The sequence below is a fragment of the Mandrillus leucophaeus genome, unplaced genomic scaffold (genome assembly GCF_000951045.1).
Source record: "Mandrillus leucophaeus isolate KB7577 unplaced genomic scaffold, Mleu.le_1.0 Scaffold750, whole genome shotgun sequence".
NCBI classification, from domain to species: Eukaryota; Metazoa; Chordata; class Mammalia; order Primates; family Cercopithecidae; genus Mandrillus; species Mandrillus leucophaeus.
In genome coordinates, this window is record NW_012108142.1 from 799796 (window position 1) to 820411 (window position 20616).

The 20616-nt window shown below is 38.7% G+C and overlaps 1 protein-coding gene across 2 annotated transcripts in view; it reads right to left on the reverse strand.

The window, feature by feature from the left end:
- The window catches only part of MYO16 (myosin XVI), a 655611-nt gene that overhangs the window by 507104 nt on the left and 127891 nt on the right, over positions 1 to 20616 (reverse strand). For both annotated transcript variants that reach the window (XM_011966244.1, XM_011966243.1), the window contains exon 3: positions 8460 to 8530. In XM_011966244.1, coding sequence (XP_011821634.1) covers positions 8460 to 8530 — 71 coding nt within the window. The remainder of the gene's footprint in view (positions 1 to 8459; positions 8531 to 20616) is intronic.

The window sequence follows — 20616 nt, forward strand, 5'->3', positions numbered from 1 at the left end:
TTGGTGTAAGGGGTGGTTTCTGGATTCTGGCCCTTCTAATTGGCTAATGAACATATCATGAATGACCCTGAAATCTATCACTCAGTAAATCAGAAAATTATTACAAATATTTACAAATCACACATCAAGTCTGAAGGTTCAAATCAAATTCTGTGGTTCATACATAAGAGTTATCTTTCATCAATTTTTAAAATGAGGGTTGGATCTATTTTAACATGAGTTTTCACAAGTCTACATGTTTCACAATGAGAGCTTCCCCTTCCCTTCTCTGTAGTGGTTACGGAGCAGTCATGGTAGAGGAGACTAGAGAAAGAATTATTAGGAAAGCATCCAGTTTGATCCGGGGTTGTCTTCGTGAATGTCATGTGCCAGGCACAGTTCTACAAGTAAATTTAAAAAAAAAAAAAAAAGCTCTGAACTTTTAGTAGCTATGGGGGAAGAAGCAGCGATGTGAGGTGCGCAATTTGAATGAGATGTAGTCCATGTTTTTGTCCTATGTTTATGAGTTCTCAGTAGTTCAAAGAACATTTCTATAAAGTCAGAAACAGTGACAGAGAAGAAAAGTGGGGGACAAAAGAGATAAATTTATATCAGTAGCAAAACAAATTTAATTTTTTTTGCAATTTCTCAAAATCTAACATCATTCTGGAACTTCCATACACTCGTTTTTATTCAACAGCAATGCCGCAGACCGGCCCTTTTGGCCTGTGCTTGCATCTGTGCAAACTCACGTCCACTTCCCTGCCACTACATCACACTGAAGGATCATATTCACTGTAGTGTCATCTTGAACATACTTATTTTTGCTTTTCATGATCTTCCCTCTGGCAAATATTATATGCCAGGTTATCTCGCCATAGATAAACTACGCAGAATGCGGTGAGTTGAATTATATTTATTATTTCTATTTGTACTGCAGAGAGCCACGGCTTCCGGCCAATGGAACCAGACTCTAAACACTGAACCACATCCAGAAATTTTAAAATCCTAAAAACCTGTTTTCCTGTTAAGTGAGTATAAACCCATCTCCTTCATCAGCAGCACTGGTTTGCTGTATTTTAAATTCTCTAGATTTTATTAGGCAACACGATATTCCAGCTGCACTTGGCAAGGTATATATGAAGGTGAATTACACAGTAACTACTCTTAAGAGATAGTGCTGTTTGATAGTGTGAGGTTTGTGATAAAGGGTATGCACAGCATTCTATGCAGTCACAGCAGAAGGTACCAAACAGCCTGATAGGAACTGGATAATTGGATATGGGAACACAGGAGCTAGTCTTGAAGGATCAGGAGGCATTTAACAAGTGGAGGCAGCCTGGGGTGAGACATTCATATATCTGTTAGTTAAACCTATATTTTCATTGAGGAACTACTATGCACCCAGCGCTGTGCTAAGCCAGAGGGCTGATATTATAAACAAGAACTCACCTCTGGAAGAACAACCTACAATTGGGGGATGACGCAGGCAGAAAGCTGAGAGGGGACAGTGGTGAGCTGCTGGCCTGTCTCAGTAGAGCTCGCCAGAGTAAGAAACAGCCTGAGCGATATCGAGGAGGAATGGAAACAGCCATTTGTGGAATTATTAGCAGTTTGGTACATCTAGAGAGTAATATAAATTATTAAGATTGCTTAAGGAAGGACTTTCTAAGTAGGTGAGTTTCAGGCTGATAAGTAAGGAAACCCTTTCTCGCTAGAAACCTCTAGTTTCTCTAGGAAAGATTTTGTTACCAGTGGCTTTGAAGGTGGATTTCTGCAAGTTTCCTTAGGGGAGTTACAATTCTATCAGAAGTCTGTGAAAAATGCCTTGTTATCTGCCTTCACCCTGTCAGGAAAGAGTTCTGATTCTTAATAATTTGGGATCCTTATTACAAAGATATAAAAACAAAACACAAAATCTAGCTACTAACTTCACTGGGGCCTTTCTTTGATCGTTTGCTGTGGAGCAAATCAGGCCTGTGTGTATTCCTAAAAAATGGAAAACTCATCCACTGGGTTTCTGGTAGCATTTAAAGCATCATCACAACGTGCTCTTCTGTTGCCCTTTTGCCCTCTAAGTCAAGCATGCAGGGAGTCATGATAAAAATACGCCCGCAGGCAGGTCAAGGTTATTATTCTCATCCAAGATGTAGCTGGAGATTTCACTAATGATCTAAAATTCTGAACTAGGGACTTTCCAATTATGAATGTGATGGTTCTCAAGGACCCAAAAGACACTGAATTTGAAAAAGCCACTTCCAGCCAGAATTTTGAATCTTGAATTGCACCCCTGGGGTTATGTGAAGAGTCTCTTGTTCACAGTCCGTGGCCCCTCCATTGCCTGTTTGCCAGGGCCAGGCAGCACCCTGCACCACTCACCCTCAGACGTCAGAATCACCCAACTCGCCTGGCTGCGCCCGCTCTCTTCCCTGTCCCTCACCTGCCTCCTGCTTTCTGCTGCTGCATCCTCCATGGGGCTCCCACTCCACATCCTCCAAGGAACATGCAGGAACAGCCCCTGTGAGGTCCTTGGAGGATGTGGAGTGGGGGCCCCGTGTGGAAAACGCCCCTGTGCAGAGGGGACATTGTCTTCTGCTGTGAATGATGTTCTTGCTAGAGTCTGCCCTTGTAGCTCTTGCCCTTTTTCTTCTAGGAAAGCAGAAAAGGGGCTTGGAGTTCAATGGCCAGTGTCCAGGTGGGTGGGCGGGGTCACTGGTGGGCAACTTCCACACACCAACTCTTTTTGTTCTTTAACACTATATATTTTTTAAAAATAAGATACTTCTCTAGGCATTTTCTCTGGAATCCTGATATTCTGCCTCTGTAAAATACATTATTTTCTGCTAGAGTTTGAAAATTAGGCAGTTGAACCACCTCTATGTAGTAAGTTGCTAATTATCTCTGCTTCCTATAGCATCCAAGCCTTTAGAGAAACTGATGGTGAAGCATAAAAAGCAGCTCGGTTTTGAGCAGCACATTTTCTTGTTTGAGTAGCAAAATTATTAAATTATTCAAAATTTAAAATTCGAATAAAAACAGTCTTAACTACTTTTATGTTAGTTTTATTATATGAAACAAGCATGTTTCTTATTTAAAATGTTCAAGTCATTTGTAAAAGGAAACAGAAAAAAATTAAAAGACCTTGTCCCCTTTACCCAACCTGAGTCACTGTTGAAAATTGCTTATCTGGTCTTCAAGATCCTCCATTGGCTATTAAAAGGATTCTCTCTCTCTCTCTCTCTCTCTCTCTCTCTCTCATACATCCGATTGTGCTTTACGCACTATTCTGTAACCTGCTTTGGACATGTATAATATGTTTTGGACATAGTTTCAGATACATTATGGCTCAATATATACATATTTTTTCTTTTGAGATGGAGTCTCGCTCTGTTGCCCAGGCTGGAGTGCAGTGGCGCGATTTCTCAGCTCACTGCAAGCTCCACCTCCCGGGTTCACACCATTCTCCTGCTTCAGCCTCCCGAGTAGCTGGGACTACAGGCGCCCACCACCACACCCAGCTATTTTTTTTGTATTTTTAGTAGAGACGGGGTTTCACCTTGTTAGCCAGGATGGTCTTGATCTCCTGACCTCGTGATCCACCCGCCTCAGCCTCCCAAAGTGTTAGGATTACAGGCGTGAGTCACCGCGCCTGGCCAGCTCAATATTTTTAACAGCTACATGAATTCCACTGTTTAAATTCCTATATCTAGAATTCACCTGATCAAAGAAAGAGTATTTCTTATTTCTAATATATTTCATCCAAACTTGGCTATAGTCTGAGACTGAGGGTTCAGTTACCATCGGGAGCTCCTTCTCAATTGCTCATTGAATAAAGGTAATAACAAAACTCCAGACATTTTAGCAAAGCCTATGTAATACTGTTTTTTACTTCATAAACATAATTTTTTTTTTTTTTTTTGCAAAGAGTTAAATGTAAGGTTTCGTCTATACTGTCCTCATGAGACCAAATGCCTGGGATATAGACCTTGTTACTTTTTGCAATTAATCCCCTTCTGTCAGAGTACCTGATACCTGCCATAGGTTTAACACAGACATGATTCAATAGAGGATGAGGTAAAAAGATTAATTCAGATGTATTTGTTGACATTTTATGAAAAAGAAGATAAAACTAAAGATGTTATATGGCCAAAAATATTAAAATGTTTCTCAAATATCCACTTTTAACAACAATTGAGGTAAACAACACAACGCAGTAATTTCTGCAGCTGATTCCTGATGCTCCACAAACGCATTCTGCCTTTCCCTCCAAGTCCCTGATCATCTATAATTAGAGCTCCGTGCTGATGAAGCTTCAGGCTCCATAACGTGGGACGCCCAAAAGGTGAGGCAAACAGCACAGATTCTCACACTTGACATTTTAGATGGCTAAATTGCCTTTTTCAGTACTTAAGACATTTTGAAACCCTGTAATTTCATCTCTCCAGCAACCTGCAATTTTTCATTTGTTTTTATTTACTTGGTAACCCCAGGAAAAGGAGACTTCAGCACTAAGCGCCCCCTCCTTCAGCTGCCACGAGGTTTCCTTATCCGTCCTCCAGATTCATCTTCCACTTTGTCCTAGTCTCACAACCTTTGCATAACAATATAAAAATACAATATTTTGGCACTGGGTTGGGAGTTAATAAAGTGCTTTCCATCTCCCTCATCAGTTTAATCTTCTCATTTCTTTTTCCTTCAAATGCTACCATTTCTGAATCTTTATACTCTGTTACCTAGGCTTAGAGTATACTCTGTATACTGTTAACTAGGTCTTCACCCAAAGAGACCCTTATATCCTTACAGCTCATTCATTCATTCATTGACTATGTATTGAGTATTCACTATGCATCACGCCTTATATCCTTAGAGCTCATTCATTCATTCATTGACTATGTATTGAGTATTCACTATGCATCACGCCTTATATCCTTTGAGCTCATTCATTCATTCATTGACTATGTATTGAGTATTCACTATGCATCACGCCTTATATCCTTAGAGCTCATTCATTCATTCACTGACTATGTATTGAGTATTCACTATGCATCACATGCTAAGAACAGAAAAGTATACAAGACAGCCACAGTTTTTGAGATTTCAGTCTAGCCGAGAGAAAAAGCCACATATTCCATTAATTAGAATCCATTGTGACAAGATCTATGGAGAAGCAAGGAGGGTACATTATGAGACCTTGGACAAGTATTCACTATGCATCACACGCTAAGAAAAGTATCCAAGACAGTCACGGTTTCTGAGATTTCAGTCTAGCAGAGAGAAAAAGCCACATATTCCATTAATTATACTCCATTGTGGCAATATCTACAGAGAAGCAAGGAGTGTATGTTATGAGAGCTTGGACAAAGGGTTATTAAGCCAGACCAGGGGAGTGAGAAAAGCCTTTGTAACTGATGCCCAGAAGCAGCGGAGTGGCCCCATTGTTTGCCTCCTTCACTGTCATCTGCGTATCCCTCTTCAGTCCGCTGCAATCAGCCGTTTCTTTTTCTGCCTCCCTCAGATGCACACAGTATATGCATTTTGCATCTTTTCACCCCAATATCTATCACAGTGTCAGATATTAATTAAGTAGTAACATTAATTAATTAGCTTATCTCCTTAACAAAGCTACTGAGCATCTCTGAGTATCAGGCACTCTCCTGGGCATTATAATATTCATGAAAATATGACAAGTCCTGTCTCTGATGGCGCTAACATTCTAGGAAATAGAAAAGAGTCATCTGAACCTATGATGGGTTTGGTGACAAGTGTGCTATAAAAGATGGGAAAGAACAAGATAAAGGGATGGAAGTGGAGTTGCTTGTGAGGCATCAGCGGTGAGTTACTAAACCCCATAGGGCAAGCCAGGGAGGGCTGCTCCTTTAGATCACGTTGAGCAGAGACCCACAGCAAGTCAGCAAGCGAGCCGTGTACATCTGGGAGGCTTGTACCATGTGGAAACCCGGCAAGAGCACACGAAGCAGGAGCATGGGCCGGTGCTGAATGAGCAGCAGGACGGCTGGTGTCAGCAGAGCAGAGCACAGAGGGAAAGTGACTGGAGAAGATGCAATGGCTGTGGGCTGGGGCTTGAGACAGATCATGGTGTGGTCATAAGCAGGACTTTGGCTTTTACTTATGAGAGAAGGAAAGTTGTTGGAGCATTTCAGATACAGAAGTGACATGACCTGGCTGTGAATGGGAAACAGGACAGTGTAGGCAAAGATGGAACCTGGGAGAAGAGTGAGGAAGCTGTTTATCCAGAAAAGAGAGATGGCGGTTTAAAACTGGCTGGCAGCTGCCGAGGGGATGAGAGATGGTGGTGGTGTGGCTTCATTTCAAAGGTCAAGAAAGCAACTGCTAATTTGTTGATTGGGAGCATAGAGATGCATGTGTTCATTCAAAGTCAGATACTATATATCTCTATCTCCTCTATCTATCTATCTACCTACCTATCTACCTACCTATCTATCTATATCTGTTAGGGACAAACATAAAGTAAAAGACAACAGGTATTTGATTTGGTGGTCTTCACAATTAATTTAAAGATAGGAACTTAATTTTGAAAAATATCAAAATTAACATATCAATCTAATCTCTCTATATATATATACACACATGTGAAGAACTGACAGTCTCTCGCTGTCCCCTGTGCCCCTTGTGTTTCCCTTCCCTCTCCTCTTCCTTCTCCTTTCCTTCCTCTTTCTCTCTCACACATAAATACACAGAAATAACACTTTCCTAGTAACAGCAACAATGACTTGCACTGATTTGTTCACGGAAGAGGTCTGTCTTCTACTGGGACGTGCAAACATGCTGATAACTAGACCTTCTGAAAAACAGGCTGATGGGCCGGGCGTGGTGGCTCACACTTGTAATCCCAGCACTTTGGGAGGCCGAGGCAGGCAGATTATGAGGTCAGGAGATGGAGACCATCCTGGCTAACACGGTGAAACCCCATCTCTACTAAAAATACAAAAAATTAGCCGGGCGAGGTGGCGGGCGCCTGTAGTCCCAGCTACCCGGGAGGCTGAGGCAGGAGAATGGCGTAAACCCGGGTGGCGGAGTTTGCAGTGAGTGGAGATGGCACCACTGCACTCCAGCCTGGGGGACAGAACGAGACTCCGTCTCAACAACAACAAAAACAAACAAACAAACAAACAAAAAAACAGGCTTGTGATATTTGCCATGAAGAGAATATTGATTTACGGAAGACTCTTAGCAGAATGGGCCTAGTAGGATTGCTTAAAACAAAACCTAGGATCTAGGGACTAATGAGGTACGACTCCTTGAAAATATCATGGAAGTCATATAAGTATCTGAGAGTAAAACAGAGACATTTCATAACCAAAACATTCCAGAGAAGGAAAAGGTTACCTGGAAATCTCTCTTTGTATCTATTTCCAATGCTAGAGAGAAAGCGCCTATGTTCTTTGGCAAACTGTCTTCTATCACAATATTCTCTGTTCTTTTTCTGTTCTGCTGACTATGTAATAACTTGCATTCCAGATCTCTTGAGCCTTTGGTATACACCAGTTTCTCTTTCGTGCAGTTTTTCCCCAACGTTGGCCATAAATTAGAATCACCTGGGAAGTCTTAACAACTCCCAGTGGTCAAGCTACATCCCAGAAAAAAGAAGTAAGAATCTTTGTGAGTTCAACTCGGGTTGGGAGTCAGGTGTCAGTATTTTAATAACACCCATGTGATTCCCAGGTGCAATCAAGGTTGAAAATTTATGTGATGTTAAGAAGCTTCTGGAAGTTAAGGGCGTGACCCCCTCTACTACAGTTTGCTATAGTGTGAAGAAATACAACATTATTTTTTGTGTTGAACGACAGTCATAAATTAGACTGATATCTTACGTTAATTTATATTTTTCAAAATTAAGTTCCTATCTTTAAATTAGTTGTAAAGACCACCAAATCGAATACTTATTGACTTTTACTTTATTTTGGCCCCTAACAGAACCAGCAAAAATTTCTTGCACATGACCTAATATGATATTTTAAATGTAGTTATTTATAATATAATATTTTTAAATGTAGTTGCTTATTTATTCACTTACCCCCTTCTTTGTTTCTAAAATACTACAGGGCAGGCTGTATTTGCATTTCTATGAGCTGGATCACGAGCAAAATATAGTAAAATTTCATTAGAGGAATAAGGACAACTTGTGGGAAAAAAGAAAGGATGATTGCCTAATACTGTATAACTGATACAACATTATTTAACTTATTTTGAAGGCTATTAGCTTTTAAAAGTGATTTCTTTAGGGCAGAAATTCTAACTTAATTGATGAAAGATTTCTTACAAACTTCAATACAGTAATTAACAATAATTGCAGCAGATTATCCAAGCCTGTTAATTAGAAACACATCCTCCTTCTGATCATCGTCCGTGAGATGTGCATTTCGTTCCTGGGTTGGAACCTGTAATGTATTCTCCCCCGGGTGTCCCCATGCACTGGCACTGATTGTGCCGGTTCTTACCAGATGGAGCAGGGACCCTCCCGAGGAGACGAGGGTGTTGGGGTCTGCCCCCTCCTTTAGGAGCCGAAGCACTGAAAACAACAGAGAGGAGAATGGAGTTACAGAGCGTCCTTCTTCCACGTGTGGAACCAAATGTGTAGCCTTTCATTAACATCTAAAACGCAAACAGCTGTGAACACCAACAAAGATAGCTTCTGTGCCATCTGACCCTATTTTACATGATGATTGGTGGTGTTTCTCGTCATCTTCAAACTTATTCCATGGTTGGGCAACATAATTTCCTATTACAACCATGCAAATTAATGAGAAAGTGAAACAGATTTTTTAAAGTTTACTGTTTCAAAGTGTCTGGTGTTTGCATCCATTGTAGAACAAAAAGCAAAATGAAAGAAATTACTTCATTAGGTTCACATGGGCATTAGGTCACTGAATATTTATTTTTATTTTTAATTCATTAAGGCCCATTGGCTTAAAGCAACAAAAGCTTCCTTTTTAACATTAACCTTCCACTGGTGCCATGAGCCCTTGGCAATGTTTCCACCATTCTCACAAAGCGCTTCAGAACAAAGCCACATATATCCAAATTAGTTAAGTCAAATGGATCAAACTATATACCAATTACTAGAATAAATTCACAGTTGAAAGGTGACCTGTATTTCCATTTGAACAGCAAAGGTGAATTCATTAGTACACAGAATGCCACAGACTATTAAGAGATTGATTGATTGTGTTCCATTCTCTGCTACTTAAAATGAAGCTATAAGACCAGCCCCACAGAAAGGTTCTTCAATCCCCAACGCACTATAATGGTTTCCACTACTAATAGCAATATCATACTTTTAATAAAATACCATGAATGCATTTTCCACACACACAAAATTAAAGCAACAGTTACTCTTTTATTTCGTTATTACACAGAACTGTACAAAATGGCTCAGGTTCAAACTCATACCTCACTGAGGCATACTGTCTTCCCAATTAACTTTATCTGTAAAGTGAAATGTTGCCTGAAGGGGCCATCTTTCCTATGGCACTCCAATTCTTTTATGTGTTTCAATGTCTAGTCTCTGACTCTCTTCCCCAAATCTAACTGCATATCACAGAAGGCAACATGAGTCTTGGCAGACATCGTGACTATGCGAAGCCTCCTCTCCAGGAAGGTCGAGCTCTTTGACGGTGGGTGCAGTGGGTATGAGGAGGGAGAAAGGCCTCCACCTGTGAGCCAGGTCAGCCTGCCCTGCCCCGTGTGCCCCGGCCACCCTTTCCTTACATCAGCGCACCCTTGCAGCACATCCAGGAAGAAGTTCCTAAATAGACGCATGTTCACATCTATTCATTGCCAAGGGACTTTCCTTTGATGATGTTCTTTCTGCAGTCAAGGATTTAATTATTTTCATAACCTAGAATCTGCTCACATTGAGTAGTGTGTTACAAAAACATTCTCAAAGGTGGCAAACTAGTAGGATCAGCTGTAACCTGACAGCTCATGTTGTATTCATTTGCCAGCTGGGTTATCTTCTTTCTCTGCTGTTACAAGAAAAGTCGACGAGGCCAAGGCCATTTTCCTCTTGTTCTTCACTGTATTTCCAAGAATGGTCCTGTTACATGGTATGGAGATGCTCTTCCTCCCACCCTTTTTCTGCCTCTCTCTCTCTCTCTCTCTCTCTGTCTGTCTATATATATATATATATATATATGAAGCCACCTCTTGCAACCTCATGTACTCATTACTCTTAATGTTTAAAATCCCTTTCATGATAATAGAAAGTTCATTTCGTACATTTGCCAATGGTTTCCTCAGATGATAGACAGCACTTTTACTCTAGTATTTATCCTTTTAGCAAATGAAATTATCCATCATGAATTAACTAATATTGATTTTTTTATATTCTGCAAAGAGATAGCACAAACGTGATCTCACTACAAAGACAGTGTGAAGTAGATTGTATCATGTTATAATATTAGCAAAATGCAATCGGATTTTTATGCAGAGTCCATTATGCAGACACACAGTGAATCATACATAATAGAAATCAGTGATCCATATTCTTTGGGTTTGGAGTTACACAGGTTTCAGCCTGAGACCTGGAAAGCTACTGAACTTTATGTCTCAGTTTTTTGTCAGTAAAACAATGGACAGTCGTACTCACTTCATGGGGATATTGTGAGAATTAAATGAGACAACATATGTAGCATGCTCCAGGCACTTCGTAAGGATCAATAAATGACTGGAATGACTATGTGTAATAAACCCCCATAATAATATATCATAGAATCCATACTTTAAGATCTATTCTGAATGTTTTCCAAACTTTCTGGTTACTAAATGTTGAATTTAAATGCAGAATATACGTGAGGCAAATTTAGCATATTATCCTGGAGGTTGAGTGTATAATTTATCAAACAAAAGTGGAACAAAGGGGGAAATATACACAGCAAAGGAGAATGCTGAGCATGGAGAAAGTGAATCTTTATTACCTTTGCTTTAAATACCATCTACTGCATTGTAAGTTCATGTCAGTTAATGTTTACTATAGGTATTATTTAACTCTTTCACAACCAACTCATAAAATTCCTGGAATTTTAACAGTTGGCTCTCATGAGCTGGCAAGGGAGAGCTCCAGATCACTAAAGTGGTCAATCATGAAACTCGTAAAGAACACTGCCCAGGAATGCCCAGGAATGAGAGCAGGGCTACACTCAAGCTCTCTGAAGGTCCTTCTCATCACTGGGAAACATGTGAGGAAGATAAGCTTCTTCCTCCATCCAGCCAGGCATCATCCTAGTGAGAAAAGGGCAATCTGTGTTTTGTTTGTCCTAGATAGGACAGTTTTTTTGAGAGGGCTGTTTGCATGATCAAGATGGAACCACGTTAGAACCACAAACTCAATATTAACTGGCTTGCCCATCATTACCATGAGGAAGGACTCAAGAATAAGACAAAATCAACTACTGGCCAAATAAGAAATAGGTTATTCTTTGCATATACATATAGTAGTGTGAGCTAAATTCTGTGACTCTGCTAAGGGTTAAAAACTGGAATTGTAAGGGACCTAAATATGAAGATATAATGAAGAAAACATCATTTGTATAATAATTAGTTTATAACAATTTTGAGAAGAAAATTATGAAACCAACACATGTAGAACATTTTTGGTGTAACCCTGTACTAAGTACCTTACGTGTAAGAATTACTTTAATTCTCTATAATACGGACACTAGAATTGTCACTCTTTCTTTTACTAATAAGGAAGCTGAGGCTCTGTTATATTACGTGGTTCCCTGAAACCATAGGTACATGATGGAACCAGAACTCAAGTGCAGCCACAGGACTCGTGATCGTGCCCTTAACCCCAGAATCAGAGAGCAGAACTTCAGAATCACAGCCAGGATCAAGATCCATTGTAGTGGTCTCAGAATTACTAATTGTGTGGGAAATTACTCAAATTTCTGTTAAAATACTTTATCCAAAAAGGTATGGGTTCATAGCAACCTTGTAATAACGTGATTGGAGCGGCCAGTCAAGTGAAACGGCAGCACCACTCTGAGTCTTTCTGTTATGACAAAATCTGCAAGGAAACAGCCTAAGGAAAACAGCCATCTGGGGACCAAATAGAATAACGAAGCGCATGCTTCCTTTTATAGTGTTGCCGCTTGGAACGGATTCAGCATTTATTGTATATTTGTGGCTTCATCATCAAGCTGCAGCAGAACTCCATCGAGATGCCTGTGGGCGGTGGGGCGGGGGGGCATGATTTGATATTTAAAAAGAAACATTCATTCTCCAAATTTTCAGCTATTGGGGTAAAAAATGGACTAAAATACATCATAAAATTTGCTAAGTGGCTTTAATAGACTACGCAGCTGGTTCCTACCATCACCAACGATAACCAAACATAATAGTCCACCTGGTTGTCAGCATTTATTTTGTGTTTCTAGACACTGTATTGCAGCCATTTATCTGTAAAGTCTTTGGAGACCCCATTAGCTAGGGTGGACATGTGACTGCATAGCAATCTATACCTACTCTCACACAATCTCCACTACAGTGGCTCTTATATTCACAAAGGTGTTACATTTAACATCAACAGAGGAAAGGAAGATAAAACGAAGCATACCTGGGTTCTCAATTCTGTTCCTGTTACAAGCCCTGCAGAAGATAGTTTCCAGACAGAAGGAAGGACAATCATGCATGGTAAGAAGTTAGCAATTGGTAAACCTGGATAGAGGATATATGGGAGTTCTTGTGTTATCTGGGAAAGTTTTCTGTAAGTTTGGTTTTATTTCTAAATAAAGTTACAATGAATAACAACAAAGTATCAGGCCAGTGTCATTTTTTTCCTCCTGAAATGATAATGAAAACATCAATGTGAAGACTTCTAAAAATGTATGCCTGAGAATTTCCATACAGTTGTTAGTCGTCTGAGAATGCCTTTGAAAATTGTATCTTATCTCATTAACATGTCAATCAAGAAGAGAAGCAAGAAGCAGGAATATAGAAATTATGTTATCAACACCACAGAAACGTCTATTTGCACAGCAGTGCTGCTGAAATACAGATTTCCTTTCCTAAGTAGAGCTCAAACTTTAGGATGTATAAGAATAACTTGAGGATTTTATTAAGATGAATTTTCCTAGTTCAGGGCTTCTCAATCTGTTTTTTATTATCACCCCCTTACCCTCTGTGAAATTGTAATAATGCCGACAGGCTGGGATATCTACTTATGGAATGTGGCCGGATGGAGGGTCACAAAATCGTTGCTTTAGCTAAGAGTTTTTGCCCTCCAAAATCCCATTCTTGCACCTTTAGGAGCTATTGCTGCCCCCATTAGAATCAATTCCTAGTCCCATCTCTTCAGTCCTTTGATTCAGGAGCTTTGTTGTGGGATCTAAAATTGTGTTTTTAAAAAAAACACATGCATACACATTGCAGGAGATTCTGGTGCAGATGGTCCCTTAAAGACATTCTGAGAAAAACTGCTAAGATTTTACAATCTCAGGAAATTACCTCTGAACGCCTCATTTGGAAGCGACCGAATTAGTAAGTGGCAAAGACTTGATGGAAGATCCTTTCCCATTAATTTGTCATTGAGAGTTTGGCCCCTAGTGCCTCGTGTCCCACAGGATCCCTCGGGACACACAGTATTCTCAATACATGCATATTCAGCTGGACCTCTGGAATGGATCCGTGGATCCAGAATAATCAGTGTGAGCTCACAGGAGGTGCTCAGGCCACAGTGGATGGGGAGGCCTCCAGTCAGAGACTGAGTCTGGGCAATGACCCTCAACCCTCACTATGTTTTAGATCCTTACCCAAGCTTCGGAAAGATATAAATTGTTCTGTCACCAGGTTATTAAATTCAGGCAGTCAAAGATGTGTCCATTGATCCCTATGTTCCTTGATGATTGTAATACCGAGAAGCATAGACAGCCAAGGGAATCAGCATCCAAGGACTGTTCAGTTTGTTTCCGTCCAGCCTGGAAACAGTAGGTTCATGATAAGAGGGTCGAGCCACATTGTTGGAGCTTTGGTGGGCTCTGCCTGAAGTCTTTGTTCAAGTGAGCTGCTCAATCATACCTTAAGTGTTTGCTTCTGATTTGACTCAGATCCACACGCACTCACAGGATGCTCAAGACTGCTACCAGCCACCCTCCTGGACAAGGAGACCCATCAGGGCTGGGCATGAAGTCAAGGTACATTAGGTTCCAGCCTTAGCAAGGGAATTATGGGTGAATTAGCTTGAAGCACCTGGAATTAAGCAGTAGCTGAGACCCACCTTAGCCCCAGAGACCTCACAGTCTTCAACCAGTAAAAATTCATTTCATGTCACTTTGGCCATGGCTTTAAGATTTCTTTTTTCCCACTCAACTTAATCAAAACTGGACCTGACTAAATCCTGAAGACTGTAAGCCAAATCCAAGGTCTTCAAGGCCCCATTGACCTAGATTCTCCAATCCCAATCCACTGTGAAGTTATGACAAATGAAACAAATATTTAGTGAGCATCCTTTTTGTATTAATAGTTAGCACTATCCCAAGAGGTACAGATGTACAGAGAAGAAATAGAAAACAATCTTGCCTTCATAGAGTGTATAATCTAGTTGGCACTGGTAGAGGAGAAGACAGAGGACAAAAGGGATCAGAATGATTTGTAGTGCTTCTTGAATCACTGGCTATATATCTTGAATTTGTTCTGAAAACTGAATTACCATTTTCCCTTCAAATATTACTTATAACCCATTTCATTCCTTTTCCTCCTCAAGGATCACACTGAGATTGTGTTCAGCATTATCATCATCTTCCTTATATCTCTTAGGCCTTCCTTTGTTTTCACTCAATATACTACCCTGGATATTTTCTACTGCCCTGCCACAATATGAAATCCTTTTCAGCTATGTACAATCAATCGTTAAAGCCATCAGTTCAATTTTAATTTGTCACATTATTTTTTAGTTCTACACTTTCCATTTGATACTTTCATATAGATTTTAAAACCTGGTAGAAGGTTTCCTCATTATTAATTGTACATGTTGGTTGGAGTAATTATGAAATCAAATCTGATAGCTATATCATGTGCATCACTTGTGAGTCAGTTTCAATTTTATATTGTTTCCCTTTATCTTATATTTCGGTATACCTGTTGTTACTGATATTATTATTATTTGATTGGTCATATAGAGTGTGTTAGGCTGTACTCCTTCCTGTTCACATTTTTAAAAGCATTTATGAAACCTAGTATTAATTCTTCTGTAATCATTTCGAAGAAATTCTCTATGAAGCCACATGTGCCTGGTCTTTCCTTTGTGGAAAGATTTTATTAATTAAATCTATTCGATATGAGCCTACCATGATTTGTGTCTTTCTAGGAATTTTTTTGTTTCTTGTGGGTTATCTAATTTTTTTGGCGTATAATTTTACTAGTATTACCTTTTAACCCATTTTAAGTTTGATTCTAATATACAGTATACTTCCCTTTTCTCTGGGGGATACAGTCCAAGATCTCCAGCATATGCCTGAAACTGCTGATAGAACAAAATTTCATATATGCTATGATTTTCCTATACGTACATACTTATGATAGTTTAATTCATAAAATAGGCAGAGAAAAGGTTAACAACAATAATACAATAGAACAATTATAACAATATACCGTAATAAAAGTCATATGAATATGGTCTCTTTCTCTCTTCAAAATATCTTATTGTATTGTACTCACTCTTATTCTTCTCGTGATGATGTGAGATAATAAAATGACTATATGATGAGATGACATGACATAGACACTGTGATGTTGCATTAGGCTACAACTGACCTTCTGATGACAGGTCAGAAAAGGTTCCTGTGTTCCAGGTGATGCCGGATCACTGAGCCATGATGGTGCCAATGGTTAGATACAAGAGCAGAAGATATTGATGATTAACACGCAGGTAGTGTACGCAGTATATATGCTGGATAAAGAGTTGATTCGTGTCCCAGATGGAATGGAGTGAGATGGCACAGGGTTTCACTATGCTACTCAGAACGTTGTGCGATTTAAACTTTTTGGAATTATTTATTTCTGGAATTTTCTATCTTTTATTTTTGGACCAGGATTGATCACAGGTACCTAAAACCATGGAAATCAAAATCATGGGTAAGGGGGCACTATTGTATCCTCTTTCATTCCTGATTTTAGTAATTTTTCTTTTGGGTTGGTTTGGTCATTTTTTTTTTTTTTTTGTCAGTTTAGCTAAGGTTTTCAATTGTGTTGATCTTTTGAAAGGACCAAGTTTTGGTTTTATTGATTTCTCTATTGTTTTTCTCTATATTTCTTTTATTTCTACTCAAACCTTTATTATATCGTTCATTTTACTGGCATTGGATATTGTTTACTACTTTTCCTCATTTTTGAATATAAAAAGTTAGGTTAATTGAAGATACTTTTATGTATTTAAATATAGGCATTTATTACTATGGACTTCGGGTGATTAGGTTGTGTTAATGTAGGTTTATCAATCATAAAATGTGTACCATTCAGGTTGGGGAGATTAATAACAGGGGAGGTTATGCATGTGTCAGAGCAGGGGCTATATGGAAAATCTCTGTACCTTCCCCTTAATTTTGCTGTGAATCTAAAGCTTTTCTTAAAAATGAAATTATTAAAGACAGGTGAGTGTTTACAGCTATAAAATTCTCCATAAGAACTGCTTTAGTTATACCTTACATCTTTTAATATGTAATATTTTCATTTCATTTATCTAACATTATTTTATAATATCTATTGTGAGATCTTTTTTGATACATTGGTTATGTGGGAGCATTCTGGTTAACGTAGTAGTTTGCTAGGGCTACCATAACAAGATACCTCAGATGGGTGGTTTACACAATGGAAATTTATTTTCTCATAGTTCTTGTAACTAGAAGTCCAAGATCAAGGCGTTGACAGTTTGATTTCCTCTGAGGCCTCTCTTCTTGGCTTGCGGATGGCCGCCTTCTCACTGTGTCATCACTGTGTCCTCACATGTGACTCTCTGATGGCACACCCTGTGCATGTCCAAATTTGTTCTTATTAAAACACCAGTCATATTAGATTTGAGCCCACCCCAATGACCTCTTTTTAACTTATTGGCCTCCTTAAATGCCCTGTTCTCAAATACAGTCACGTTCTGAGTCACTGGGGGCTAAAGTTTCAACATATGAATTGAGGGGAGGGGTCAGGGCAGGACAAAATTTAGCCCATAATAGATAATTTTTGCATATTTGTGAACTTTATAACATTCCATGTATTGAGTATTTTTATTTTTATTCCATTATGGTGAGAGAACACACTTTGTAATATTTTAATTCTTTTAAAAATTATTGACACTTGTTTTATGGTTTTGTATGTGGTTTGTCATGGAGAATGTTTCATGCACTCTTCAGAAGAATGCGTGTTCTGCTGTTGTGGAATAGCACGTTTGATAAATTTCTGCTGTATACAGTTGTCCAAGTCTTCTTTTTCTTGAACTTTTGTCTAGTTCCATCCATTGCTGTGAAAGGTACTGAAATATTCAAATATCTATGCATGCTCTATTTTTCCTTTCGATTCTGTCAGTTTTGCTTCATGTATTTCGGAACCCTGTTGTTAGGCACATATATATTTATAATTTCTGTATCTTCATGATGGAATAATTCCTTTGTAACTAATGTCCTTATTTTTTCTATAATAATAATTTTTACATTAAAGTTGAGTTACCTGATATTAACATATGTACTCTAGCACTTTTCGGGTTACTTTTTGAATGGTACATGATTTCCCATGTTTTACTTTCAACCAATTTGTGTCTTTGAATCCAATAGATGTCTCTTATAGGCAAAATATAGCTGGATGACTTTTTAATCAATTCTGCTAATCTCTGCCTTTTGAGTATTAAATCCATTTATATTAATGCAATTACTGATAAAGTAGGATTTATGCCTACCATTTTGCTTTTTGTTATGTGTATTATACCTGTTTCGTTCTTCTATGCCCCCATTGCTGCCTTTTTTGTGTAAATAGGTACTAATTTACATGTCATTTTGATTCTCATGCATTTATTTTCATATATTATTTATTTTCTCATTATTTCCCTAGGGATCACAATTAATACATTAATTTAAAATAATTTAGTTCAGATTAATGCCAACTAAATTTGAAGAGTGTACAAGAACTTTTCTCTTATATAGCCAGCTGTGCCCTCTACCGCTACCCTTCTAACTTTGGGTCATTATGTTCAAACAAATTACATCTTTATGCATTGTGTGCTCATTTATAACAGACTTATGTTCATTTATTTCTGTAATTATGTTTTAAATATAATTAAAGATTAGAGTAACAAAAATAGGCAATTTTTTTTATATTTATTTATGTGTTTAAATTTCAAGTGCTGTCTATCTTTTATGTGAATTCAAGTCAAATGTCTTTCATTCCAGCCTGAAAGATTCCCTTTGCTGTTTCATGAAGGGAAGATCTGTTAGAGAAAAATTCTCTTAGTTTTTGTTTTTCATTAATGTCTTAATATTCCTCCATTTTTGAAAAGTCATTTTTATGGATATAGAATTCTTGGCTGGCAGTCTTCCTTTTTAGCACTGTGAATTTGTCATCTTTCTGCCTTTTGGCTTCCATGGTTTCTGATTAGAAGTCAGCTGTTAATCTTCTTGAGGAACCTTTGTACATGAAGTGTAACTTCTATATTTATGCTTTCAAGATATTTTTTGCCTTTGGCTTTTCACAGTTTGATTATGTTGTGTCTAGGTATGGATCTGTTTCAGTTTATCCAACCTGGAATTTGAGAAGCTTCTTAGATGTGTAGATTAATATTTTCCATCAAATTTGGCAAGTTTTCTCCCATTAGTTCCTCCAATATTATTCCTGCCTTGTCTTTCTCCTCTCATCTGTGACTCCATTATGTACGCTGGTACACTTGATGGTGCTCTACAGGCCCCTTAGGCTGTGCTCATTTTCCTTCATTGTTTTTTTCTTCTCTACCTCAGACTGGATCATCTTAATTGATCTATCTTTAAATTCACTGCTTGTTTTGCCAGCTTACATACACTTCATTTCTGCTAATGTATATTTAATTTTAGTTACTGTACTTTTCAACTTCAGAATTTCTATTTGTTTCTTTTTATAATTGTTCATCTCTATGTGGGGAGATACCACTCTCATACTTTCCTTTAGCAATTTAGACATAATTTTCTTTCGTTATTTGAACATTTTTATGATCGTTTATTTAAAATCCCTCTCCAGTAAATCTAATATCTGGGCTCTCTCAGACACAGTTTCTGTTGACTACTTTTTTCTCTCTCTGCGGAACACACTTTCTTGTTTATTTGAATATCTCATAATTTTTTGTTGACAACTATGTTTCTTAGTTTGGTTTGTGCTGCTATTACAGAATGCACAGACTGGTTAATTTATTTTTTTAAATGGTAGTTTATTTTCTAACCGTTCTATACCCTGAGAAGTCCAAAATCAAGGGGCCAGTGTACTGTGAGAACTGTCTTGCTGGGTCATCCAATGGGGTAAGGTGGGAAGAAGGGGAGGGCAAAAGGGACCAAACCCATCCTTTTGGAAAGGAGCCACTCCCACAATAACAAACCTACTCCTGTGATAACAGCATTAAACCACTCATGAGGGCAGAGTCCTCATGGCCTAATCACCTCTTAGTACTGTTACAATGGCAATTAAATTTTAACATGAGTTTGGGAGGGGACAAACATTTCAAACAAAACACTAAACATGATAAATAATAAAATGTGGAAACTTTGAAAATCAGATTCACTGTTCATTCCCGAGTAGGTTGCTGTGTTTCTGCTTGTAATTGTTGTTTGTTTGTTTGTTTGTTTCATTACTTTTAACTAAATCTGCAATATCTATATTATGTGTCATGCATAGCCACTGAACTCTCTGCTTATTTATTGTAGTAGTCAGTGAGTAAACATATTTCCTTAAATGGCTTGAAGCAATAACACTCTTAGCCTTCACTTAGGAGCTGGGCTTCTGTGCTGGGACGCTTCTGTGCTGGGGCATTGCTGTGGTGCTCTTGGAGACAGTTTACATCTTTTCCTTAGTCTGCACTTCTACTTGTGCAAAGCCTTAAGATCAACCCTAAGAGAGAAACTGGGGTCTTCTCAGGTATCTTATGAGCACACCCACAGCTCTGAACATATGCATAGCCTTCTAGATTCTGAGGCATACATTGCAGTTTTTCGAAGTACTCTATGGATCTCTCATTTCCTTCTAAGTGTTTTGGCCAGTTTCTTGTTTGTCCCAATTGTTGCAATGCTAAAGGATTCCTGCTGGTTGTTTTCTACAAATGCCCCAGGGAAAAGGTTTGTAGTGAGCTTATTCTGAGTCACTTTATATGAAAACAAATCTTGTGAGTGACAGTGACCAGAGAGGTCAAATGATGATAATTCTCTAAGAATGGTGTTTTTGGAGGAGATCCAAACCCAGTCTGCAGCCTCCAGTCGCTCCGAGGCTGCTGGTTTATGGGGCTACCAAGATTGCGAGGCTGCAGGGTTTTAGGGCTACTACAGAGCTAGGGAGAAGAGGATGTGGCTACAAAAGTCGAAGGACCACAAAACACTGCTCTTGCCAAAGTTCAACCATTTGTTCCTGAATAAACGCTGCCTTTTTTTTTTTTTTTTTTTTTTT